The 26,664-nt window shown below is 43.5% G+C and overlaps 1 protein-coding gene across 2 annotated transcripts in view; it reads left to right on the forward strand.

The window, feature by feature from the left end:
• Nucleotides 1–265: 265 nt before the first annotated feature.
• The window catches only part of ppp3cb (protein phosphatase 3, catalytic subunit, beta isozyme), a 36,104-nt gene continuing 9,705 nt past the window's right edge, over nucleotides 266–26,664 (forward strand). For both annotated transcript variants that reach the window (XM_006781833.3, XM_006781835.2), the window contains exons 1-7: nucleotides 266–803; nucleotides 13,841–14,041; nucleotides 17,262–17,386; nucleotides 19,050–19,161; nucleotides 22,831–22,976; nucleotides 24,893–25,032; nucleotides 26,196–26,273. In XM_006781833.3, the coding sequence (XP_006781896.1) occupies nucleotides 761–803; nucleotides 13,841–14,041; nucleotides 17,262–17,386; nucleotides 19,050–19,161; nucleotides 22,831–22,976; nucleotides 24,893–25,032; nucleotides 26,196–26,273 (845 nt within the window). In that variant the 5' untranslated portion in view covers nucleotides 266–760. The remainder of the gene's footprint in view (nucleotides 804–13,840; nucleotides 14,042–17,261; nucleotides 17,387–19,049; nucleotides 19,162–22,830; nucleotides 22,977–24,892; nucleotides 25,033–26,195; nucleotides 26,274–26,664) is intronic.

Below are 26,664 nucleotides of genomic sequence, written 5' to 3' on the forward strand. Positions count from 1 at the left end.
TGATATTTAGCCTTATTACATACAAAACGCGATGCTAGAAGCTCGCGCCAAATAGAGAAAGCTATTACACGCACGCATGCACGCACCCACGCACAAAATGCCCACTCCACAGTATTTGCTGTTCAGGGGGGAAAGCCCTGTAATCAGTCTCTCCACAGGATGGCAGTATGAGTCTGAGTGTGTACCCGCGCGTGTGTCTGCGTGTGTGTGTATGCGCTCCTGCGTGTGCGTGAATCTGCGTGGGAGTTCCTTCTTTCGCCATTCCGGGGTGTTGCCAGCTGCACGGCACCGCTTGCAGAGGCGTCCTGGAGAGGTAGAGCCTGCGCGTCTCTCCTCTCTCCAAGGCGTCTCTTCGGCCTCTTAACCTCCAGAGTCTACCCCCACCACCCCACCCCCCGACTCCACCAGCAGCAGCAGCACCACCACCACTGCTATACCAGCACCCCCTCACACACACCAACCCCCCTCCCGCCCCCTCTCAGAAAACAAATTCGGGACCCAAGCATGCCACAACAGCAGCTAGGTATCCGCCTATCCTCCCCCAAAGTCACCGCAGGCGCAGCAGCAGGCTTCCCCCGTCCGAGAGAGCACGGAGACTCCACCGAGTGATGCCACTACTGCAGCAAGAAAAGCACCCAGCAACCGCGCATACTGTCGACGCCTGCCGGAGGACCCGACACCACAATCTCGGCCCTTGACAGAAGAGAGAGCCCCCCCTTTCCCCAAACCCCTTCGGCTCTGTTCCCGTCCCGACTCCAGGATGTCCGACTGCAACGCAAGTCCCGCCGACCGGGTGATCAAATGTAGGCATGCCAAACCCTGCACGGCCAGTGAGAGCTCCTCTGTGCCAATAATCTGCTGTAACTCATCGTTATTTTTTAGTTTGTTTAGTTTTTTTTTTTTATTCTGTTTGCATCCCTGCCGTTGCACCACTGTCTCCTATTCGCACGTGTTTTGCTCATCATTTATTATGATTATCATTATGGTCTTTTCTCCGTAGGACCTAATTATTACAATAAAAACAGCATATTTTGGCTGGCGTGTCAGCATGCATGTGCCTCTGAAGCATTCAGGGGAGGGAGGTGGTGATGGGGGGGGGGGGAGAAAAGGGGGTGGGGGTATCCAGCACGGTACGCCATAATCAGGGTCTTCCCTCGTTATTCTATTAGAATTCACCCCCTCACCGTGGCATTACCCCCTTTCTAACTGAGGGGGGTGGAGAGGGGGGTGTCTCTTCCTCTATGTATAGCCAAAGCGTTTGCGCGACACCCCTGTGCTGCATGAGCTCCATACGCGTTCCACTCCTAGCGGTGGCTTCGCGTTACTGAATAATACCCCACAGAGGCACAGCCGGGAGAGTGATAAGAGGTAAACGCAGGGAGGGAGATGAGCATCTTGTTCCAATGAAACATCAAGCGGTGTGACGATGACAGCGAAAGGCAGACATAAAGGTAAATAAATGTCGAGCGTACGACCCGCGATAGCCGCCGTTCCGTGCTTCTGCTGTGGATGTGGGCATAGTGTCACGGGATGATGTTGCATGTATGCAACGGTGTAAGAAGAGCGCGGGGGGTGAGAGGGGGGTAGGATGCTGCTTGAAGGGGGCTCGCCATTCGGAAGGGGCTTTTTTCTTTTTCTTTTTTAGCTTTCTGTCATCGATGCTTGTGTGCTGCATATCTGACTGCACGTGATGCCTTCTCCGTGTTAGATGTGCCGAACTGTGCGTCCATATGTTGGCCTACATTATCTTCTATTTGTTTGTAAATCAAATCCGAACCAAAATCAGATTATTGATTGGAACAGCAGGTAGGCGGACAACTTTGCCAGGCCGAGTGCGCACCGTCATTCCGCCTGTGAGTTTGGTGTACCGGCCGCTGATGTGTGTGGTTGTAACGTCTTGTAACGTTTAACCACCGGTGACCATGACATGGCTCGACCAGCTGTTGTAAACCCACGTTTTTATTAGTAGTATCATTATTATCATTTTCAAACACGGCCCTGAGTGTCAATGGGTGATTCTGCTAATCCCGTGCCTATCTTACTTCCACGTCTCCGTTAAGGTCTCCCTGGCTTCCCCCACCCCCCTTCCACCCCCTTCCACCCACCCATCCTCCTCTTGTTTCTCTTGAGTGTCAAATGAGAGACAAAATGGAGTTTATGGATGCTGAGCCGCGTATCCGACCCCCATCGCCCGATGAGGAGGATGCACAACGCTCTAATGGTGTTGTTGCATCATTCGATTGTGGAATATTTGATGTGTTTTGAGTTTCTCATTTTTTTCGCCCTTTTTTTGTTTGCTTTATGCGCGGGCGGCTATATGAGGAGGAGGGGGAGGCGAGGAGGGGCTCTTGCTTGGGTTGTGATCCGTGTGAGCTTGCACAGATTGTCGTGCTTATCGGGTCACAACGAGGCTGGGCATGGCAGCGATGCTTCCACGCACGCAGCCTGTCACATGCGACGATGCCCTCTCTGTCTCTCCCACTGGCTCCCCTTAATAAACTCGCAAGGTCTCTCTGCCGGAAGAAGCGGAGCCGACAGCTGGATGCGTCGCTCGGGCATGCCCCGGTATTCCGTGGTGCGTCGTGCTCAGAAGGGGTGGGGGTGGGGGGGTGCTCTTGCAGATTTTTGCACGTAGGAATGTAGGGCTGCGTGTGCATATGTCTGTACTGCACCTCTGTGGAAAAACTACATGGATGCAGCTGTGCAGGGAAACCTGGATCCTCTCTGACTGCCGCATCCATCCATTTATCCCATCAGCCCTCACCCTCAAGTTACCAGCTCCCCTCCACATGTGCAGAAGCCACATATTCACAGCTCTGCTTTGCGTGTGTGTTGTAATGCAGTTAGGTCAACTGAGCTCTTTTGCCAGCAGCGGAATTATCTACATCTTCATGCATCATCCATCTCACAGATCAACACACACTCATATGCATCTTCTGTCATAAACACACTGATCCATCAGCAAGGTGAGAATGCTGTAGAGTCAACAAAGCCACAGCAAGGATGGGAGCGTCAGTCAAAGAGTGGGCATTTCTGGCAGATGGACTGTGCCCGGTAGTTCCCCACATTATAGATTTTTAGCAATGTTCAGCAGAGAGCATTGCACAGACATGGAACCAAAGGACGGAGGCATAAAGAGAGGAATGGACAAAGAGGCAGAGAGTGTGGGGGCGAGGTGAGGAAGAGAGGGAATGAGAAAATGTGACAAGGCCACGGAGGAGGTGAAGTAGCTGGGGTGAGAGAGAAGGAGGCACAGAGGGACACACAGAGAGAGAAAGGAAGGAGTAGTATTTCACACTGTTGAGTAGCAGAGCATCATCCTAATGGACTTTGCACACTCTTTGATTACTTAACAAACCCAATGCCCTCTCTGTGCATTTGTATGTATGCGTGGGTGTGTCTGTCACAAAAGGCTTATATTTGAATTGCATGTAATGCACACTATTTGAACACAACACATGTTGAGAGTTTTGCAGAAACCCCTCTGTATGTACAGTAGAGCCATGTTGATGCTGTTATAGTTTCAGCAGCATAATTTAGAAACTGTTGTCTCCTCTAGTGGTCACTGGTGACACAGGACAGTCTTATACCCATGAGTCAGCAGCTAGCAATCTTAAATATTCAAAATTTGAACTTTCATCTGTAAGTAGACCACTGACTTAATGCTATCATCAAATACTGCACTGAAATCGTAGCTGCTGGGTGACGGCACGGACAGTGAGCTCATTCTTTGTGATGCTGGCTGTATTCTGGGGGGAGTTGTGAGGCTACAGAATGAATTGGAGACCCTTTAAGATACCTCAAATGTTAAAAAAAAAAAAACCCACAAAACAAAAAACCTTTGCACAATAGGTTGGTACAATAGCTCAATAAAAATCGACAAGCTGGGCACCATTAAAGCACACAAGTGGTGCTAAAAAGCTTTCATGGGCACCAAGAGCAGATATATGTATAAAATGTGTAACAGTTTGTATTTTACCAAAGAAAGGGTTTAAAAAAAGTGTAGCATGCTGCTAGGCTAACGCTTGGTTTAACAACACAAGAACAAAAAATAATGTACCTTTATGTGTAATGCTAAGTGCAGTGCTTCTGTTTTATTGATGCTTTTTATGGCAGAATTAATATAATTAGCCTGATGACTCATATTTATTATTGGTCAGCTAGTTTCAGGGCTCTGGTGTTGAGCGTGCTGGCTCACTTTCATGGCCGACTGCGACACTTGTAGCTTAGAGCGCACCTATTGAGAAAAATAGCCGTTGGTGTTGTGGTTTGAACTGGAATCAGCAGCTAATGCCGCGAGAAAAAACTCCATCAGTACCAAGTACCACGCAAACTTAAATGACCCTCGTGTTTTCCCCCATTTCATCCTAGTGTAAATCAAACACCCCAAATATCTAGTCGTTGTGTGCTGAAAACAGCCCATCAGAACACAAATTAAAACACGAATACCCCTGAATGTGACTCTGCTGGGCTTTCGATATCCTGCAGTCTGACAGCCCTTACTCATGGTGGATATTTTGGCTTGTCAAACACAGGGTGTGACTAATAAGATTAATCATGGCTATGTTTCATTTAAATGTCCCAGTGTCAGTGTCCTGGTAGCGTGCACTCTGCTGGCTCATCATTATTACAGATAGTTACAACTTTTCTCCTGAAGACAAGTTGAGGTGAATGATGTGAGAAGGTCTGCACCACTAGAGTAGTGACAGAAGAGAAAAATCAACACTTTCCTGTCACCGACCGTCCCAAGCATACGTAATAACACTGCAAACTCAGTGGATGATACTGTTGTTGTGTCATTACATCTTTTTTAGCTCTGTTGTTACAGTTGTTACTTCCGCTCTGGGTCATGATTTACTCAGGATACTGTGCTAATATGCTAGGATGCATGCTAGCAGATAATACAGGGCAGGCCTTATTATTATCATTTTGCTGTCTAATATCTGGTCATATTTAATGTAAAGAAAATATCATGTGCTGAACTGCATCCTCGCACTGGTTCAAAGTGCAAAGGTCAAATATGCCTGTTATAGCTCATGACCTTTTGAACAAATCGCTACATTTTTCAAGAGTGCTTGCCAAAGCTGAGTGATCCAATATGCTCACATGCATATATGCATTCATACATGCATAAACCACACACAAACACACTCAAACTCACTTGCACACACACCACATCACCTCTGGCAAGGTTCGGGGCAAAGTTGGCATATTTCCTTTTGGTGTAACATGCAATCCCATTCCGCTATGTGAAATGTGCGTGTGTGTCTGTGTGTGTGTGTGTGTCGGATTGTGGCATCACTGTTGTGAGCCAGGGGTCCTACCTTGACAGGTCTGTGTTTGCCCTGTGGGGAGGGTGGCAGGGCAAAGGCTATTTATAGAGGAGGTACTCCAGAGAGAGAGAGGGAGAGAGGGATTGTCTAATGAGGACAGGCTGTTAGGGGATGGGCCGTTGTTTCAGTGTGTGTGTGTGTGTGTGTGTGTGTGTGTGTGTGTGTGTACACAGATGGTCCATCATGTGTGAACTGTGCATTAATTGAACAACTTCAAACGTATCTTTAGCTGTCCCCCCCACCACCACCTTCAAAGACCCATGAATACATGTTTCCTGATCTGGGTCAAAGATGGTAGAAACACACACACACACACACACACACACACACACACACACACACACACACACACACGCACACACATGTGAACAGATGCATCTCTCTCATACACCCCAATTTTTTCACTCCCTCTCTCTCTTTGCTGCTCTCATTCTTTCACCCCCCGGTTTCTTACACCTTCATTTATTCATGTACAGATAGTAGACAGTAGGATTGAAATGATCCTGGGAGCTGTGTGTGTGTGTGTGTGATCACTTTAGGTCCTGGAGGGGGCAACACATCTAACATACAAACATGTACATATACAGGCGTGCAATCAGCTGTGTTTGATGTCACTGGATGAGCATCAGACGGTTACAGTCTGGGGAGGCTCAGCATTGCACCGTAATGAGTTCATTCATAGCCTGCACGTAACACATACAGCCCGTCTATATGCTGCTCTAATTACTGTGGATACAGCATTTTCACCTTGTCTTCGTATTAACTGGCTGCTTCCAAAAACAATTTGCTTCTCGCCTCGGTGATCTGACGCCCGGCCGATTAGGAGGCACGAGTTTGTTTTGTTTTATACCTCTTTAGTCATATTTTACAACATTTGGAGGAAAGACACAAACGAGGACAGATGGATCATGGGTGCCTTCTACCGTCATTTCTGCAATCTGTCTGTTCTCACTTGCTGTCACTTCCTGCATCCTGCACCAGCCTGTCTGATCGTGAATGGTGTCCCTGCGTTATTAAAACTGATGAAATAGTTCCCTGTAATTGACTTTAGCCATTAGGGACGATGCACACAAAACAATAGGATTCCGATCAGATTCTGCTCCAGTTAGGCTATTAGGCCAGCCCAAACAAATTTAGGAGATTTGGTTGACAGCTATGTCATAGATTTTTCTCTCAGGCTCCCCCTCAGTGCTCTGCGATGGGGAGATTTTTGGCTGAGCTGGCAGCTCTGGCGCCTAATAAATTCCACACCGGGGAGTTCAGCTGTGGAGAGTGGGCCAGAAGACGAAAACAGTACAAAGTGCATGAGGAAAAAAAGACGGAAAAGCTTTCACCTATTTGCTCAGCTCGCGCCGCTCGGTCCGTCTCACCTCACACGCACGCCATGCATCACGCGAAGTGGACAGTTTTGGATGAAAAACTTTTTCTTTTTTCACTCCACTCCAGAAAGTGGAGTTCACTGTATTTGTCATCTGTACTCAGACAGGGGACAGCTCAGACTGTACTTTCTGGAAGGAAAGTTCCCTCCCAAGGTTGAAACACTTGGCAGCATCACAAAGTGTTAAAATGCCTTAGAGCAGCATTTGGGAGAAATACTGCCAGCCGCCACTTCACTGAGGAAGTGTGGCCGCTGTGGTCTGAGCTCATGCGGATGTTAGAGACACACCATCTTTACTATGCCGATATCTGTGTGTGAGACGCTATTTTACTCAGTATTTCATTGATGTATTCCTAATGACAACACACATTACATTAATATTAATGTGCCGGTTGTACCCAGCTGCCTGATATTTAACAGCAGGGCTTTTCCAAAGATGTTCGGAAGCCAAACTATTTAGACCTTCACGCTGCTGAGAACTGGAAAAAATAGGAAATCATTAAAAACATCCTACTTCATAGTTTGTTAGAGTGTGCCAGATTAGAGGCGCTGGGGGTAGCACATTTCTGCAATCAACATTTGTCTGTAGTCGTCTTAAATTCTGATATTAATCAAGCAGTTATCTTACTTGTGTTACATAATTTACTCAAGTCTTCCAGAAAAACGTGGGATATAAAAACAGTCATCTGACCTCAGGTGTCCTCCTTATAAGTATAAAGGCTTGCACTGATGTTTGGGCATACATGGGCTTCATGTCATACTGCCACGATGCATTTATGTGCCAGTGCATGACAGGCGATGTTACTGTGAAAGGTTCATGATTAACTGATTAAGTACAGTTTTTTTGACACTGCACAGTAGCCATTAGCAATTGACTAGGACGTCCTCAGTTTTAGTATTAAAGTTAAGACATGTGCTTCGATTCTACATCCTGAAATGATTGATTTAGCCTAGCCAATGTTTATCCCAGTCAATGTGATGCCATCAGAGTGCTTTTTAAGAGCTACTCTTATTGATAACGCTTTCCTTCTTTCTGTATATTACAGTATTCATCCATCCTATTTTATGTAAACAGCTTTAGCATTGTGCAAAGATTTTAGTCACTTTAGATGTGCAGACTCTTAAAGCCTCTCAGCCACACAGGCCTATAGACCAGTTGGCAAGCCCCTGGCAACCTGTGGTCACGAGGAAAAAATGTGTGTTCCCTGATCGGTTAGTGATTGTTGCTGACTGCTGCTAGGTGAACTCAGTTGTGAAGAGGGTGTTGCACCAAAAACCTCCTTGTTGTTGCTTTGTTTGCTAGCAGGTTGGCACGGTTTAGTTAGCTTATTATGATCTCCATTAGCTACAGCAGTGCTGCAGCTATTCTTCCTGGGGTTCATCCAAGCATCACACTCTGACACTGCACTACAAGAACTTACACAGAGTCTGTGTCTGCATGGAAAACACAGACTTGTCTGCAAACACTCAGCATTTATTTTCTGAGTTGTAGTGAAACTGGAAAAAGGTGAATGGCAACCTATTTGCGTTGCACTAGTCAAAGTTTCAGTACCACTTGGTGAGTAGTCAGCAAGTATTTGCTGACTAGTCGGCGTCTTTCCTGCAAACTATGGGTGACAGCAGCAATCTACTAGAGCCCAAGGCAATCACACGGAGGTTTCTGGTACTCCACCATGTGCTTCTTTGTAATCAATTTCATTTACCACTAATGACTCGCTAACCAGTTGCAGAATACACACTTCCCTAGTGACTAGTGGTTACCAGTCTCTAGGCTTGCATGAATGGAGATTTAACAATCGGTTTCATCGTGACTGCCCGCAACCTCCAGCAACCATTCACAAGTGATTGGGGAATACGACCAGTGGCTGCCAGATGGCTCTTTGCCAGATGCCTCTGGCTGAGGCCTTCATCCTCACACCAAACAGTCTCACAACAGTTCAAGAAATAGTCATGAAGTGCAGTTATTTGTACTCTTGGAGACAAATTTTCTCTCTTTTGTGTACAAGCACAGAAGCAGTTCCTGCGACACATGGTGGGGAGGTTAGTGAACTACTAAATTTTATCTGTTGATTTGTCTCCATGGAAACACAGTAAAGCACTTCTAAATTTATAGAGCAGTTGGAGGGTTGGTGGAAGCAAGTCACGTGCCACTCACACAAGAGACTGCGTTTCCAGTCCCATATGGAACTGATGACTTTCAAACTTTTATCCTCAAGTTGTGTTTAAATTTGCTGGCTGCCATTTCTTTCAGTTACTGTTTAGGTTGGCACCAGGGTCAGAAAAAGGATCATGTTTGGGGTAAAATATAAAGATTTTCAATTTTTGTTTAACTTCAAGAAATGCAATAGCAACAAAGGTGAGCTGACTGTAAATCAAAGTAAGCACAGTTTCTTTCCATTTACACGTTTGACTATTTAAAGTTTTGCCATGACATCAGAACCATGACACACAGTCAGAGCTGAAGGCATGAATTATTTTATTTTAAATTGGTATTTGTGTACATCCATTGTACCTGAGGTAGTTTAAAACTAATTTGCATCTGCATTCGCTTAGCAGGTTACAAAAATGTTGCATAAAAAAGTCTCAAATTGAGTCTACAGCCTTTGCCATTGAGCTATGTGTCAAAGTAATACTGCAGTAGAATTGTGAGTTCAACAGCTCTAATAACTCTGTATGAAAGACCAAGTAAAACCATGAGGTGAGCATGTTAACAATAAATGCTAACACAAGCATTGTTGACTAAATTTAGCCAAAATGAATTTAAGAGTTTCCTGGGCTTTGTGGCTGAGGTGCTTGTCTTCAGAAAAAAAGACGGTAAATAGCTGCACCTCGTGGTCTCTGGTGAGTGTAGATAGGCCAGTTGCAACAGACCACTTGAAATTATTCTGCGTATTGAACCTTCAGCACAAGATGTGACACAGAAATTTGTGGTCTTTTCTTGTCATTGCCATCAAATGATACATAATGAGCCTTTGTTAGGAACAAAAACATAATTTCCTCACACAGACTTGGAAAAATAATTTCCATCCCTGAAGTCCCTCTGGCAGGTAGCACAGTCAGCGTCATGTATGTGAGGGTCAAGCAGGGTTACAGAACATTCAGTTTAGTCGTTAATATTTAATTCGATGTCCTTCGGGATGAAAATGTTAATAATGAAAAGCTCAGCTGACAATGGACTAACTTGGAATTTAACTCAACCCTGAACTCCACTGGACTTCAACATTTTTTGTTTTGCTTCCTGTATATTAAGAGTTCAAACTTTGAGTACCTAAAAAATAATGCTCAAAATCTACTATGGGCTTTATATAAAAGATGGGTGTAGATATTTTTGAGCCCAGAGTTTAGCACTATGGCCCCTTCAGGACCCACAGAGAGGTCATGGATGGCAAAGTTAGGTACAGAGAATAAAGCCAAGCTGTAACCAATTCCTCTCTGAAGTCAAACATTTTAAAATGGTACTGTTACTTTTTGTGTAAAACCTGTAGATTATGTACTACTAACAACATGAACATTATTCATCTTTGCATCCCAGCATATATTTTAACGTTGAATAACCCTCGGGTGGCAGTCCTTTCTCAACGTCTACTCATGGTTGAAAGTTAGTTCCATACCGAAAGTGGGAATGGCGCTGGTTCCAGGAGCTTCTTGAACATTGCCTGGATGCCAAGAGGCAGCAAGTGTTCTAGAATATTTGTTTTACCATCTCTTTATTGTTCAACATGCACAAAATGTTCTCCGTAGAAAGGATGAAGAAAAAAAAAAGACACCTGTACAGTGACCTCAGGCTTTCAGGCCATTTCTTGTCCTGCTGAGCTATACATGTTCATCCTTGAATAGTAAAATCTCTGAGTCTGATGCTGACATCAGAGACAGGGAGGTGAAGTCACCCACAATTCTGATCTAAATGACCATAATTTGCTTAAAAGTACTGTTTACATTTTTTAAAAAGGCACCGGTAATAGTAGTGTGAGCACATGCAGAAGATGTGTGGCTTTCTGTTTACCATTTACATACCATATTAGACGTCACTGACAAATGCATTTAATTGCCCTAAATGCATTAACCTGATTGTTATTCAGCCTTTGTAAAAGATCATGTGTCTCGACCTCTATTCTCCTGGAAACAGCATCATCGTTTGCACTTCATTGTTGGCCCAGTTTTTTGTCTTGTAGCGTGGGAGATGATGTCAGGGTTTCATCCGTGTTTGGTGGGATGTGACAACAACTAGTGTTAGCATTTAGCATGAAGCACCTCAGAGCTACTAGCATAGCATAAAATTAGAATAAAATAAAAGGGAAAAATGGTAGATGGACTGCTTCAAATGTACCGTTTTTCTACTCGACTTGACAGCTCAAATCACACTTTTTTCTATGTTTACTTTCTGTCGAACATTCAGACTCCCACAAATACATCGTTAGCAACTTGGGGTTAGTATCTTGCTCAAGGATACACTGGCATGCTCCCTCCCAACCTGTTCTCACTTGATCCACTTTCTTTGTTCAATAAGATCCAGTATAGACTCGTATAAGACGTAGGCAAATGCATGAGCCAGACCTATAGGATGATCTGATGGTCGGACTCCTGCAATCGTGTAATATACTGTATATTATGAGTGTATAGTAAGTCTTAAATGCATTTCCTCTGGCTTAATGTTCTCCTCCAGGCTTGCAAATTCATATGCATACTGCAGAAAGCTTTCCATCATTACAAGCAGAAAATTGCTCTGAGACAGAAAAGCTGTACGGGCATGTTTCTCAGATTTGTATCAGAATCACTTTATTAAATCCAAACGAGGTCTCTTCGTAATTTACATCTGTCTGTCTTTAACCTCTGCACGTGCGCTCAGAGCTATCAGATTTGACTCAAATCTCCTAGCATTCCTCTTGAACTGTACACTCATCAAACGGTTTGCCATTGCCTGTGCCGAACCTCTCCTCGCCTCTATTCCCCAACTACCAAGTATAGTTTTCCCAAGTATAGTTTTCCCAAGCTGTGTGTCTCTGCTGCTCTCTTCACTCTCTCCTACCTGCCCTACTTTCACACTGCTCTCACAATTTACGAGTTTCACACTCCGTCCCTCTCACTTCTACCCTCCTCTCCCTCCTCAGGCTCTCTCGCTGTTACACACATGCACTCTCGAGGCCTCAGTTTTACCTTCAACCAGAAATATACATCCAAAAATTGAGTTCACGTGTGTGCTCGAGCTTTAAAAGAGTACCGCAGCCCTTCTCACACTGTGCTGGCAGCTTTTTGTAATGACATGTTCTAGCCCGAGTACATTTTGTAGCACAGCTCAGAACAGTGCGGTGCTATACGCCGGTACAGGACGGTACACTGAAGGAGGAGGTTTATCCACATACTGCCTGAGCCCTGTTGTTTCCTTTTATAAATAAATATAATGTCACACAAATACCAGCATGCATGAGTAATTCCTTTTTGGGCTTATGTTCTCTGACAGCCTGGGGTGCACAAGGCTTTTAAAATATTAATCGCTCCTAACTTGTAATGCAAAACTGGTTTTAACATGTAAGAACCGCTGTTCTCAATCGATGGAAAGCAGACCCTTCAGCTTGGCAGCCTGAAGTGTCCTGGGATGTCTCAGCATGCTCTCCTGTGTTGTGTTCAATCTTAAGGTGTGTAAAAGTGTCATGGGGATGCAGTAGCAGTTATCTAGCAGCAGCCTGAGGTGACGTTAGATATTCTGGAACATCTAAATATGAATCAGGTAGATCTTTGTGTGTGCCGGGAGGGTTAACGTATTCAGGGTGTGTTGAGTTTTCGGTGGAACAAAAATCTCAACGTCACCTCTTTCTCCATGTTGATTAACAGCCACAAATGCAGGCTTTGTCAGCAACTGTTCGTGCGTTAACAGACATATTGTGACTAAAGTCACATTGTAATATATTTTATTGCAACGGCTCATTTAGCATTGGCTAAATGATGCCGATGTCTCAGTAATGACTACATTAAACCCTGCTGACTGGCTCCATGTTTTTGCTGAGCTGCTTTTACTGTGAAAATGAAACGAAAACACGCGGTCACATTAAAATGTAACGACAGACATCAGCGCGGAACCTCGCGGAGGAGACTGTGGCCTGTTAGAGCAGAAAGAAGAGAGCGAAGGAGCAAGAGGGAGAGGCAAGCGAAAACAGAAAAAAACAGAGAAGGGACAAGAGGAGAGAGTGCAAAACAGAGACAAAGTGACAGTGTGTGTGTGTGTGTGTGTGTGTGTGTGTGTGTGTGTGCGCGCATTCAGAGCCAGGCCTAGTTTTTAGCGTGTGATCTAGGCCATTATCTGTGTTAGCACTGGTGGGGCTCAAACAGGCTCTGTGGATCCTTCATAACAATACCTTTTATGAGCTTGTGTGTGTGTGTGTGAGTGTGTGTGCACTGCCACTTATACACACTTGTGCAGTCGTGCATGTTAATGCCAGTGTGACATACATGATGTACAGATGCTCCTGCACCTCTGCCGGGTGCAGGAGCGTGCCACATAGTTTCTGCCTGTTTGCTAAGAACAGGGTGTGTGTGCGCTTTTGTCAAGCGTGTCTTCATATATGTGTGTGTGTGTGTGTGTGTGTGTGTGCGCACGCCTTCTCACGTGCAGCTGTGCACTCTTGCTGTATCACCCTCATCGTCAGTCAACCCCCCTCTCCATTGGCGCCCTGGGGGCCTTCATTATGTAAGAAAGACATTGCTGCAGAACAGAGGCAGCAGCCCTGATAACTGTGGCAGCCCCTACTTCAGTACAACCCGCTTAGGCCTCCATAACACACACACACACACACACACACACACAACGCACACATACACATGTACATACGCATACACTGCAAGCCTGCAGCAGACGTGTGATCAGGATAATGGTGAGGATTGGGGCTTCTGACAACTGTGGGCAAGCTTGTTGAAGTGTACAGGAAATATCAATAAATCATTTTCTGCATTGTAATACACAATCTCCTCTTTCCTGCTTCTTTCCCCTTCTCCCTGCATAATTTAACTCCCTTCCTTCCATATATCCATACACCCATTCAAACCCTCCTCGTCCTTTTTAAATCCTCCAATCCTTCTTCTCGCTTCCATCTCATCCCCCGCACTTTCTCCATCATCTCCACATTTCCATCTCCAGCGGTCCCCTTCCCCCTGGCCCATCGGCTGACCATGAAGGAGGTGTTTGACGCGGAGGGCCGGCCGCGAGTGGACCTGCTCAAAGCTCACCTCACAAAGGAAGGCCGTCTCGAGGAAACCGTGGCCCTGCGCATCATCGATGAGGGCGCCGCCATCCTGCGGCAGGAGCGCACTATGTTGGATATTGAGGCGCCAGTCACGGGTAAGGAAGGGATTTAACGCACCAATTAGGAGATGGTAGAAAACAGTTGGAAAGCTAACGCGCTTTCTTGCAAGAGTTAGCCGCACAAAGCGGTTTCCCCGCACAGGGAAGCTGATCAGGTCTCCAACTTTATATGAGACTTCGTGAATATTGCAAAGTCTCTCTAGAAGAAAGTGTCTGCATTGGGCAGCCATCTTGAAAGACCTATGGAAAAGAAATCATTGCATTTTTTAAACAGCTCTTTCCCCCTAAGAGTTATACTCATTGCTGTTGCAGGAGTCCCAGGGTTATCTTATAATGTCTCTTGAGAGCACTAAAAGTGTTCCTTATATTTTGCTTTTTTAATTTATTTTACTGGAGTAGACCCCAACTGCCACTCCCACATCTTAGCTTTTATTTATATGTGGGGAAAACTGCATTCAACTAAGATAAAGTCCATCACATGATTGATGAAGAACCTGTAAATTTCAGAACACCAATCAAGTTAGTTACATCTCCCACACTGTCTTCCACGATATACTCTTTGGCCTATATTTATTTTGTTGGGCTCTGATCTTTTGTGTTACTCTGTAAAATAACCTGAAATGCACTGTTACATAATTACCAGTTAACAATATAAACCTTAAGCTACCATCCCACACGCCTACACAAATCCCTAACCTATTGAGGAAACACATATGATCTTTTTTTTCTGTTTGTGCATTAACATAAAGCTTAAACACAAAGCAAAGATGAAAACCAGCACAAAGAGAATTTAAAGCGATTCCGAATCCTGACCTCTCATCCCAGCTTGTTACCTGCTGAAGTTCAGGCTCTGGGTCAGCATACACTCAGCTTTATCATAACTCTGGGTTCTTGGATAGTTTTGTGTTAGCATGCTATCTCTAGAAAGAGCAGTATATGTAGACTCCACCATTTTCCTCCTCCTGGCACACGAACATGTGACATTACTGCATTACTGAAAATTAAATGTAGCTCGAATTGAAAGAAGGTGTAGCGTCTTTATACCATGGCTATGGTAGGTTACCTTCTCACTGTGGCCTCCAGACTATCATATGCCAAAAAAGGTGTTCTTTACTATCTTTCACCTGTTTTAAATTGCAAAATGTCTACGTTTTATTTATTAAAAGCATCTGCAAGTCACCCATTGAGCAAAGCCACATCAAAATTTTAAAAAAGGCTACTTGTTTGTTGAAATGCAGGCATGAGTGACAAGCAGAATAGATCAGACATTTCACAGTGAGGAGACAGACAGCAGTAGTCTCACGGAGAGGCAGAGAAATAGAGCTGTGGAGCAAAACGGCATAAAGATCAGTAATTATGTATTAATCAGAATCCATTCATTGATTCATTAATCTGCCATATGTATCTGCCACCCTTTTAATATGAACTGTTGTTCGGTCGCACTTCACTGAGAGACCCAATTGGCGCAACTGCTTGCTCTGGCTTGGGTAATAGCTGCATGTATTCCCCTCCCAGGGAAATGGTAAGAACTGTGTAGGATGCAGAGGAGAAGCCGGGGATCGAAATCGAGGGAGAGCAAAATAGAAAGGAAGTTTCTGAAACAATGACAGAGATGACAGACAAGCGGGCAGGCAGACGCAGACACTGGCAACCTATTGACTCTGCCTGGCTCGTGTACCTATGTGTCTGTGCTTCTGCGTGCTGCATTTATGCAAATGTGAGCGGTGTGATAATTCTGTGTGGGCTTGTTGTGCCCACGCAGTGTGGGAACATCGCTCAGCTTTCACAGGTACAGATCCCCAGGGACAAGGACAGATAGATGGGCAGATGGAGAGACAGTCAATCATAAGCAGCTTAGTGTAGAGGTTCTCTAACCTGTTCGTTCCCAATGAGCAACATATTGATCCCGCTTTCCTGGTTCCACTTCACCAGAGTCTGACTCAGAAACACACAAGAATTTCTTGAGAGTGTGCCGTGATTGGAAATGACTGTTACATTTCAGATACAAACTACCGCAAAATAGACTCACGTAGAAAGAGCTTTCACCAAAAATGCAATATAAAGGGGATATAAAGAATACTTCAGCACTTTGATGCCGTCTCAAAGTATGAGCTCTAAGACAGACAGACAGCTGGATGGCTAAAATCTGAACTGACAGGCTTTTAGGATGTCACACGAAGGCTTCTGGGAGAATACCGAGACAGCTCAGAGGAGGCAGGCAGGTATGGCTCAATTTCACTCATGACATTTCTCATTCCCAATTCCCAGTTCAAATTAAAGCGAATGCTTATAAGTAGTCACAAAAACAGACATTAACATGGCAAGCAGATGGAGACACAGGCAGACGAAGGCGGTCAGACAGATGCAAAATGGCCATCGTAAAATGGCTGCAGAGGGGAACTATGACATCAACTAAAAGTGAAAGGAGAGACCAGACAGATGGCGCGGGAGGCGGATGGTAAGATGTATGCTGGCAGATTGTACGGGCAGACAGTCCTGAAGTCGTTCAAAATGTGAAGTCTTCAGCATGTGCAGCCTGATTTACTCCTGGAAGCAACTTGCAACAATTCAAAAGAGAAAGCTCACAAAAGCTTGCATATAATAAGATGATGCAAGGGTCAATCAAGAAAGTCAGATACAAACAAATCAGATTTACCCTGAACGTGATCGCACGTTGTCATGAATGCATAAAATCCAACATCGGGTTCGAAATTCTAAGCTAATCCTAGCTATCTTGGTTAGTAAGGTGTGTTTAACTGATGTAAAAAAAACTGAACACAGAATTCTCAAGTCTGTTAATACAAATAACTCACAGTAACATATTCTAGATTTGCTAGCCTATGATCCACTGGTGGGTGTATCCCACCTCTCCCTTATCGTAGCCCACTCCCCATGACCCGGAGTTGGATATGCAGTTAAGAAAATAGATCAAAAACTGGACAGATGCCCCAAAAAGCACAAAACTTCCAGCTCTGATTTCTGGTATTTTTCAGGTAGTATTTAAACAGACCTTGAAATGATCGAGTAGAATCTTTAAGGAGCTTTTAAAACACATTTTTGCTGTTTTTTCTATCCAAACAGATGAGTGGTGTTTCTAGATCAGCAGCCAGGACAGATATACCTCTGCAGATGCAAATCAGGCCATATGGAGCCACTGAAGCAAAGACGGTCCCATATTTTTGAGCTGAATTTGTTATGTGGGAGCTGAAAACTGCGGTGTTTATAATCCTGACACTGTTGTGTGCTGTTTCCACAGTGTGCGGAGATATCCATGGCCAGTTCTTCGACCTGATGAAGTTATTTGAAGTGGGAGGCTCTCCTGCGAACACGCGCTACCTCTTCCTAGGGGACTATGTGGACAGGGGGTACTTCAGTATTGAGGTGGGGAAGGATTGGACACACTGTGTATACGTCTTATTTATAGTGCTGTGCATTCAGTTGGGAAAAAAACAACTATCCTTGTTGCTATGTATGCCAGATTAGTGTATGTGGTGTACATTGTATTGAAGTCTATTATGCACATTCCTGGGGCAAGGTGTATTTTGGTATTCAGTATTGCAGATGTACAAAAAGTACTTGAGATTAGCAGTGACATGATGCACTATATGTGTCTGACAAATGCACATATAAAGACGTAATTTAGAATTCGTGACCAGGGGGTCCTTGTTACTGAGATCAACTTTCATTCACTATTTATGTTTCTACAGGACAGGCAACAATTTAAGGACAGCAAATGCTAACCAGAGTGTGGTTTGCTTCTTACTGTAAATATGCATGAAAGTTGGATGGAAACAGCACGGTATTCCAAGAGCTGTTTGAATATTTGATTCTTCAAAATGAATGAGGGCATCATAAAGAAATGTGTGATTACGTTATCCAGCAGAAATGTGGTACAGATGAGCAGACTGACTTGAATCCACAATATACAAGCGTGTGAATGTCTCAGCCTGTCAAGTCACCATGGCATATGGGATATGTCGCTGACACGGAGTGAGTTTGGAGCAGAGGGAGCGATATTTAGGCCACCTTCCTAACACATTTGAAGGGCACATAAGGAGGAGACTAAATGTAGAGCAGAGATGATGGTGTGTAAAGGTGAGAGAACATCCTCTGAGCCATTTGTAGGGTTTCCTAAGTGATAAGAGTAAAAAAGCCAACGTGATAAATAAACACACATCCTGCTGTACTCTAATGACCAAACTGTTCAGCCCCAAAATTTGAGCTAAACTTTGATCCAAAAGATTAAATGACAGGAAAGTTCCTGTTTTTCACCGTATGCTCTAGAAATGAGAAGTTTTTCTGCAATTTTACAAATTTATTCTTTACAATTTAAGCCTGAAGAGTCCAGCCTGTTCTCACTCCCAATGCGTAATATACCGACGATTTGTCACGTCCTGAGGCGTTCCATGGGAACGCGGAAGGTGACCTTCCACGTTCCTATGTTGAGCACCAGATTGTGGATGAAATTGAATAGAATGACACTCCCGCGGTAACACATGTTTCAGCTGTGTATTCCAGCCCTGACCCTAATCATAACCTTATCCTTAACGTTAACCACCACCTTAATCGTGAAGTGTTTTCCAAAGCGATTTATACATGTGCAGATTTAAAACCAAACGGCTCTCATGTTTCCTAATTTTTCCGAACTCATAATATAGGGACGTGTTGGGTGGTCAAAAGCGTAATATACCGACGATTTGTCACCCAGTGTAAAATGTTACTCTTTGGGAGTGAGAACGTGTTGGAAGAGTCATATGGACAGATTTCTTTCATTTACTACAGCAGCATTTAGAAAAACTATTGAAATTGTACTTCTTATATCAAGAGATTATTCTGAGATTAAATGTGTACTTAAACTTCTGTACATTGATTAAAAAGGGGAGTTTGCCTGGTCTGGCCCACTTCATATCAAAGTGGGCTGTTTATGGCCTGCGATGTAAAATGAATTTGACATCTGCACTCTTTGAAAATCGAAATGCTGTTGAAGTTGTGTACCTGCTGAACTCAATTTCTCATGTTTTCTCTTCTTTTGGTGAATATTTAGTGTGTGTTGTACCTGTGGTCACTGAAAATCCTCTACCCAAAGACGCTCTTTCTTCTCCGGGGGAACCATGAATGTAGACATCTGACAGAATATTTCACCTTCAAACAAGAATGTGAGTTGGCTTTTTGTTACACGGCCCATTTTTCTTTTATTTCAGCATTGGTTCTTCCACTCCTTTCACCCTCCGATGTTAAGTAGTGCTTATTTAGTTTTGATTATTAGTGGTTTGAACAGATCTCGTAAATCTCAGCTGACTGGAGAACATATTTTCAGTTTGGTTACAAACTTGGCGAAAAAGTTAGCATGCTAACTGGTTCAGGATCATACATTTACAACTTACACTGCTCAGTTTACAGCTAAGAGTTTATTTGTGCTTGAATAACACCTAAACATGGTTTTTAAAAAAAGAGGAAAAATCAGTAATTAGTCAGTATTTCCTATAACAGGTATCATATTTTGTTTTATTTTCAAAGCCAGGCGTTATTAGCTAAAGGTAGCTAGCTAGCTTAGCAAGGTGCAGCTAAAGATAGCGCAGAGATATATACCTGCTAATTATCTAACATATTAATATAATACAACAATACCACTTTCTAAACTCATCTCAGAGTTGATGGAAAGAATACTAATAAAAATAACACAAAACATGCCACGACTTTTTTTTTCTGTCAAACTAGCTAATATAAAGAAAACCAACACCTTGTCAATTACACAATTTAGCTGAACTAACACCTATAGCAGGTAGTTAATGGCTGTCTTCCTACATAATTAGCTTTAGGGAGCAGTTTTTTTTGCAGCAGGCTGTAAATGTTTTTAACATGTGTATCTGCAGTTTTGCACGTCCAGGTTGTCTTAAGTTTGCAACCCTAACTGTAGCTTCCAGGATTGCTATTGTAGGTGAAAAGCTGATTAGCCCTTACATGTTATACACGACTGCTGAGAGAATGACACCATGTAACACACGTGCAAATCTTGTTGAGCTGTGCTGTGCTTTAGGTGGCGAAGCTCTGATTGGATCCGCTTTATTCCATTACCTGATAGTTTCACCTATGGAGTTAAATATTTTCTGCTGGATCTCTTCTCATCCTCCCCCTCACCATCCTTACTTTTCTGCCACTGGCATGTTGTGTCCTCCCTCTCTTTTCTCTCCCTCCATCCTTTTGCTCTCTCCCCCAGTGTCTCCCTCCGTCTCTCTGACTCCTCCATCAGCGAGCTTCAGCCTCCTGTCCAAGAGTGGGTGATTAGCAGCAAATTAATTTGGCCCTTAATGATTGGCTCAGGGACTTACTCCTCTGTGTCTGATTGGCCAAGGGACGCGGAAGCTAATTTCCCTTGGTGCTCATGGCGAATAGTGGTCGCCCTCAATTACCATCTGCTATGTGTGTGTGTGTGTGTGTGCAGCACGAGAGCATGTACTGTGACTGCATGCGTGTGCAAGTGTCTTCATAAATGTTTGAGAGTGTGGAAGGAGCTGGTGGACTGGCAATAATGAGCTCTTGCTCTACACAAGGCAGATGGAGAGGTTGACAAACACACTCCTCGCTGTCACACACACACACGCACACATAGAGGCTGGCTACTGTACGCTTGTACTCCACAAGACTGGCTTTGATTTGTGTACGTGTCGTTTCATGTCCTCACACTCTACCTTCTCTCTTCCCCAGTCATCTCCTCTCCTTCCTTCTTATAACCTCTCCTCCTTCTCCTGTCTCCTCCCATCAGTCTTTCTCCTTCTCTCTTCAGCGTTCTTCTTTTCTCGCCTCCCTCCTCCTCTGCTGTCTAAAAACCATCCTTTTCTTCTTCTTCTTCTTCTTCTTCTTCTTTTCCCTCCTCCAATCTCCTTTCAGCTATTTTTAATCCCGCGGTTTTGATTTTATGTCAGATGCATCGTTACGCCCATGTGTGAAATGTACTTTAAAAGATGCCGTGTCTTGGATGTCGTTATTGATATTGCTGCCAATTCAAAGGAGTTTTTAATACACGCAGACACACATCCAAAAAAGAAGAAAAAAAGTGTCATGTCTTTGCTGCTTTGTGTTTATATTTGGGTCATTATTTAAAATGCTGTAATAGTGAGTTTGTGTTTTGTTTTTTTTGTTTTTTTGTCTGGTATCTCTGAAGTGGCATTTCTAAAACAAAATCCAACATCATCAGAGAGGAGAAAAACAGGTCATATGGGAGTGCTGGAGAAGAGCTGGCCCCATAAATTATTAACGCGTTGTTTGAAAATCCTATATGTTAGTGCCCTTGCACCCAAGTGAACCAAATGACGTGGTAACACTTTACGGGAAGGGTATTATCGTGAATTCATTCGTGATTTCATGCACGAAAAAGCGTCACTAATACGTGAAAAAAACCCATGACTCATCAGGAAAGTGCATGAATTAACAGTATCTCATGCATGCCTTAATGCATGAACAATACATTAATTAATACAACACCTAAGGTATTTCAGTCATCTTGATTCATGAGTTATTAACCGTGTGCACCGACAGGCTTAAAAAAAAAACACTGAGCAGAGGCAGTGAGTGTGTGTTCACTGTCTCTGCTCAAATGTTCTAATCGTGGTTGACTAAGCAAAACGTCTTTATGACTTCGTCATGTTTGAGGGGCCTAAGGTAAAGTGGTGAGCTGGGTATTGCTTTATTAACATTGATGAATAACAAATGAAAGTTGAAGGAGATTTGTGAGCGGGAGACAAAGATAAAAGATGGTTAAAGCCACTTTTATGTCACCCATTGGTTTGTACACACTTTTTTTGAAGGTTAAGTTTAGGTCTGTTGTTGGTCATCTTTTCTTTTGGTGTGACCATATTTAGGTGAGAGGATGGAGCGCCAAATTATCAGTTCAGTTAGCAGCCTTGGCTAGCAAGCTGCATCCAGACACCATAGGTGCAGACATCTGGTTATCAGTGCTAAGTAACATACTTTTCCAACATGCTTAATTTTTTTATGTATTAGGCTGTAAACATGTTTATTTCTGCTGTAAATAGTTTTTTCTGTCTGAACTAAGTTATGGAGCCAAACTCAAGTGGCCATTAGAGGAACAGATGTCCAAGTGGAAAGAGTTTAACGCTTAGAAAACAAAAAAGAACAGGCATCTTTATTTACAGTTGTTTTTAATCTTTTATCATGTCAAACAAAAGCAACACGAACAAAAAAGCGATGTTTTAAGAATAAAAAGTGCAGCTGCAAGCTCGTTTTACTCACTGTTGGTTTTTGATACCTAATTTAATGAATAATCTACCTCTTTAGTTTCTCTTCTCTTATGTTTAATATAATTAATAATCACTATTCAGTGGTTAAGAAGGACCAGGTCACTATTTATTTATTGAACATTAGGTTGTGAAGGCGTCATGGTTAAATATTTATTCTTGAAAATAATCAGAATTGGTCAGAATAGACATTCATTACCATTACTGCTTTTTTTTGGTTATTAATTTATTGTTCTTTCTTTAAGGCACGCACACTGCAGTGTCATTCTTGGTCTGTTACACACAAACACAATTAAAGCTATTTACTGCACAAAGTAATGTATGATTTTATATATATGTACCATTACCACAGCGTGTTAGCAATCGTGTTTTTAGACCGATTCTGTCTGAAGCCTTCAGATTACTGACTTCTGTCCATGTAAAGGCCTGTTTGTTCTGCGTGCATCAGTCTCCCAGTGACAGGGACTGTGCATTTGTAGCAATGGTGGCTATTCAAAGCATGTCAAAACACACTCAGGCGCTTCCTTTGTTTCAAGTCTTGAAATGTGTGTCTACTCCTCCAACCTGCAGGTAAGATCAAGTACTCAGAGCAGGTGTATGACTCCTGCATGGAGGCGTTTGATTGCCTGCCTCTGGCAGCCCTGATGAACCAGCAGTTCCTATGTGTGCATGGGGGGCTTTCACCAGAGATTCACACGCTGGACGACATCAAGAAGGTAAAATCAAAGACACACGAGCAGTTTTGAGTTATCACTGCTGTGATAACAAAGCAATGATAACTTTTTTGACAAAAAGTGGTGTTTAATGACATTTTTTGTAGCTATAGGGTGAATGTTTTGTCTGTATACAGTCATTTTTTTCACCTTATTTTACAGAATTTTCTATTTGTTTTTATTTCTAAGTATTTGATAAGCAACGCTGAAGCATCAATAAGCTCTTAAAAAATAATGGTTAACTGTCTTTGAGAAGTACTAACATTTCCTTCATGTAGAAAAATTGCTGAAAATGTAGTGAAGAACTGAATCGGAATTCATTTTAAACCTTTTCCTGTTTAATCATTATGTAGTAATGCATAAAATGTATATAAAGTGATAAAACAGCCTTTTAAAAAACATTTGTAATAACTAAATTACAGAGCTGAAACCTACCAATCACAGTGAGAAAGTCTGGTTTGACAGTGTAGAAGTTGTCATATAGAAAAGGCGCTACAACTAGCTTAAAGAAGCCAAAGCTAACTTTACGTATTGTTTACTAAAGGCCTACACAGAGTAAACGAAACAATGGAAAATAGCAAAAATATCTGTTTTGGTCATACCCTTTGTTATTCTGCATAACTACATGAATTAGTTGTTGAATCAAATCACAGTGGAGAGAAGAATCTAGACCTTGTAAACCTAGCTTAGCAGTAGTTACAGCTTTGCCTTCAATTCAGGTGACAGGGTGTAGCTAAGTCAGGTGTTTAATGAATACGTTATTTGTTCTTTTCTTTTCCTACTTACACAAAACAGTGATACATTATATTTAATAATAATGGATTGGCTTTATATAGCACTTTTCAAGGCACCCAAAGCGCTTTACAATTCTACTATTCATTCACTCTCACATTCACACACTGGTGGAGGCAGCTACAGTTGTAGCCACAGCTGCCCTGGGGCAGACTGACAGAAGCGAGGCTGCCATATTGCGCCATCGGCCCCTCTGGCCAACACCAATAGGCGGTAAAGTGTTTTGCCCAAGGACACAACGACCAGGACACAGAGGCCGGGGATCAAACCGACGACCTTCCGGTTACAGATACGCTTCCCAACCCCCTGAGCCACGGTCGCCCGAATATTTGTTGTAACAAGGAAGTATAAATAATGATAGTAAGGAGATTTGGCCTAGAAAGCCATAGGAACACATTTATTTTGTAGACGATGCATTTAACCCTTGAATCTGCATTCCCAAACACATGGTGTCACTTAATATTCAGCATCTTGGTATATATGTAAGTTCTGTTATAGAGAGTAATCAGCCTGCAAATGCACAAAAAGAAGAGAGATCAGCCTTCGTAACTGTCCACAGTTTGTTATTCATTCTCAGTTTCACCGTTTCTCCAGTTCCTGCTCTTTGCCTGTGCAGGATAAGGAATACAAGTGCAAGAAAAATTATTCATGCATGCAACATGAGATCGACCTATGTGCAGCACTCAGGCACATTCATTCAGCAGTCATAAACCAACTTTTATTTCAGCTTTTTAGCCTGCTCCGAGTGTGTTCATTCGAAACCATAAAATAACCCCTGTGTGTATACAGTTCACTGAGCTCCAGAGCACAAAGGCACACACATGAACACAGAGATGCGAGAACACACACTTCCCTCATCTAATGGCAGTGTTTCCATGGTGAATCTGCTGGTGTGACATCTTCTCCCTCCTGTGTGGTGGGGGTTGCCATGGAGATGCTCTGCTCTGACAGTATGTGTTTGTGTGTGTATGCTATGTGTTTGCTTTTCTTTCTCCCCTGATTTATCCTATATGTGTTGGAGGGTTGTTTACATGACTGAAAATGTCTTTCATGTAGAAAATCTCTGTTTCTGTAAGCTGACATTTCTATACTTCTGTGTGTGTGTGTGGTTTTTTTGTGCGTCCTAGTTGGACCGGTTCAAGGAGCCTCCGGCATTTGGGCCCATGTGCGACCTGTTGTGGGCCGACCCCCTGGAAGACTTTGGCAATGAAAAGACCCAGGAGTACTTTGGCCACAACACGGTCAGAGGGTGCTCCTATTTCTACAGGTACAGGAGGGTAGAATTACTCCTCAAGGTGTTGTGATCGGCAAAAAAAAACATTACATAAGAGCCCTGACATTTTATTTTTGAATGGGAATGAATATAGTCTGGCAGCCTTGCAGCAGCAGATCCCTGTGCTTATGAAGCTCAAAGGCAGAGCAAAGAGCTGACCTGGTACTCCAACAAGCCAGTGTGGATGTAATATTCTGGGATGATGGTTCACGGCAGAGACAGTACTCTTTAAAATCACCACCTGAAAGAGAAAGAAGTTCTCACACATGTCCCTGACTCCGGGTTTTCTCTGGGATAGGTCGATGTCTCTTTTTAAATGATCTGAGCGCCCTGTCGCTACCGTGCATGAGCGACGTGCGATGCTCACCTACAAATTAGAAATCTAATAAGTTTCAGGTCGACTTCAAGCTGCAGGTTTGGGATGTTGTTCCTGAGCAGAGAGAACGGGAGAGACGCCTCGTGTGCGCGTTTACACCACATCCGAGATCCACTAACGGTCGCTGGGATTTGTAGAAAATCTTGGCTACTTTACACACACAAACACACACCAAACACGCAGCACACGCAGCACACACAGTTCCGTTTCAGCATGAAACGATATCCCACAATCCCCAGGGAGACTGCACGGTTCTGTTGCTATGACGACTGGCTACTCCTGCCAGATATGGAGTGATATTAAGATACAGTGAGAGAACGAGGGAGAGTAACATAGGAGGAGGGTGGCAGGGGGAAAAAGATGAGAAAGTAAGAATGGGGGGCATGTACAGACGAGGGGGGAGACGGTGTTTAGAAATGGGTGTTGTGACATGTTCTCTGTGGCAAACACACCGATTTTCTATGTTTAGGAGACACAGCATCAATCAGCCAACTAGTGCACACTCAGCCCACCTCAGCACTGAGGCTGGCTCAGGCCTGTCACTCCTCACTGATGCCCCCTGCTGGTCTCAGTCAGACACTACCTTAGAAAACAAAAGCCTACTCATCACCCACTGCCAGACTTTAAATATCTGTTTTGTGGTTTACAGCAGCCTTGACATATGACTTGTTTGTTATGTAAAGTGTGTTTTACTGCATCGCTTTGAATAATTCTTTCCCTTCATGTTTCTTCCTTTGCCCTCACTTACTCTCACTTGTTGTCCCTCTCTCTCTGTCTCTAGTTATCCAGCAGTGTGCGAGTTCTTACAGACCAACAACTTGCTGTCAATCATCAGAGCGCACGAAGCACAGGATGCCGGGTGAGCTGACCGGCTGCTGAGGCTCAGTCCTTTCTCTCAGCTTAAATGGGCGCACCATTTCATTTAATGGCTTACCCTGACATTTCATGTTCTGAGCTGTTATTTTTCATTGTCGGGGAATTGGCACATTGCAGGAAAAGAGGCCGCACAATTTTCACCCTGAAACTGTGTGATTAGCATCGTTAAGAGTTGGTCTGACTGAGAGTGCACCAACAGCCGGTGCAAGATTCAACCCTAACTAACTCAGCACAGGAAGTCAAAGAGGCTGCGTACACTTTGTACTAAAAGTCTGAATAAAATAGTGAAGGGAAAAAAAATTGTGACCCAAAAATGCATTCCTGGCATCTATTATCTCACTGAAAATCCTCTAGATGTAATGCAGCAATTAAGG

Source organism: Neolamprologus brichardi, chromosome 2 (genome assembly GCF_056152115.1).
Source record: "Neolamprologus brichardi isolate AB-2024 chromosome 2, ASM5615211v1, whole genome shotgun sequence".
NCBI classification, from domain to species: domain Eukaryota; kingdom Metazoa; phylum Chordata; class Actinopteri; order Cichliformes; family Cichlidae; genus Neolamprologus; species Neolamprologus brichardi.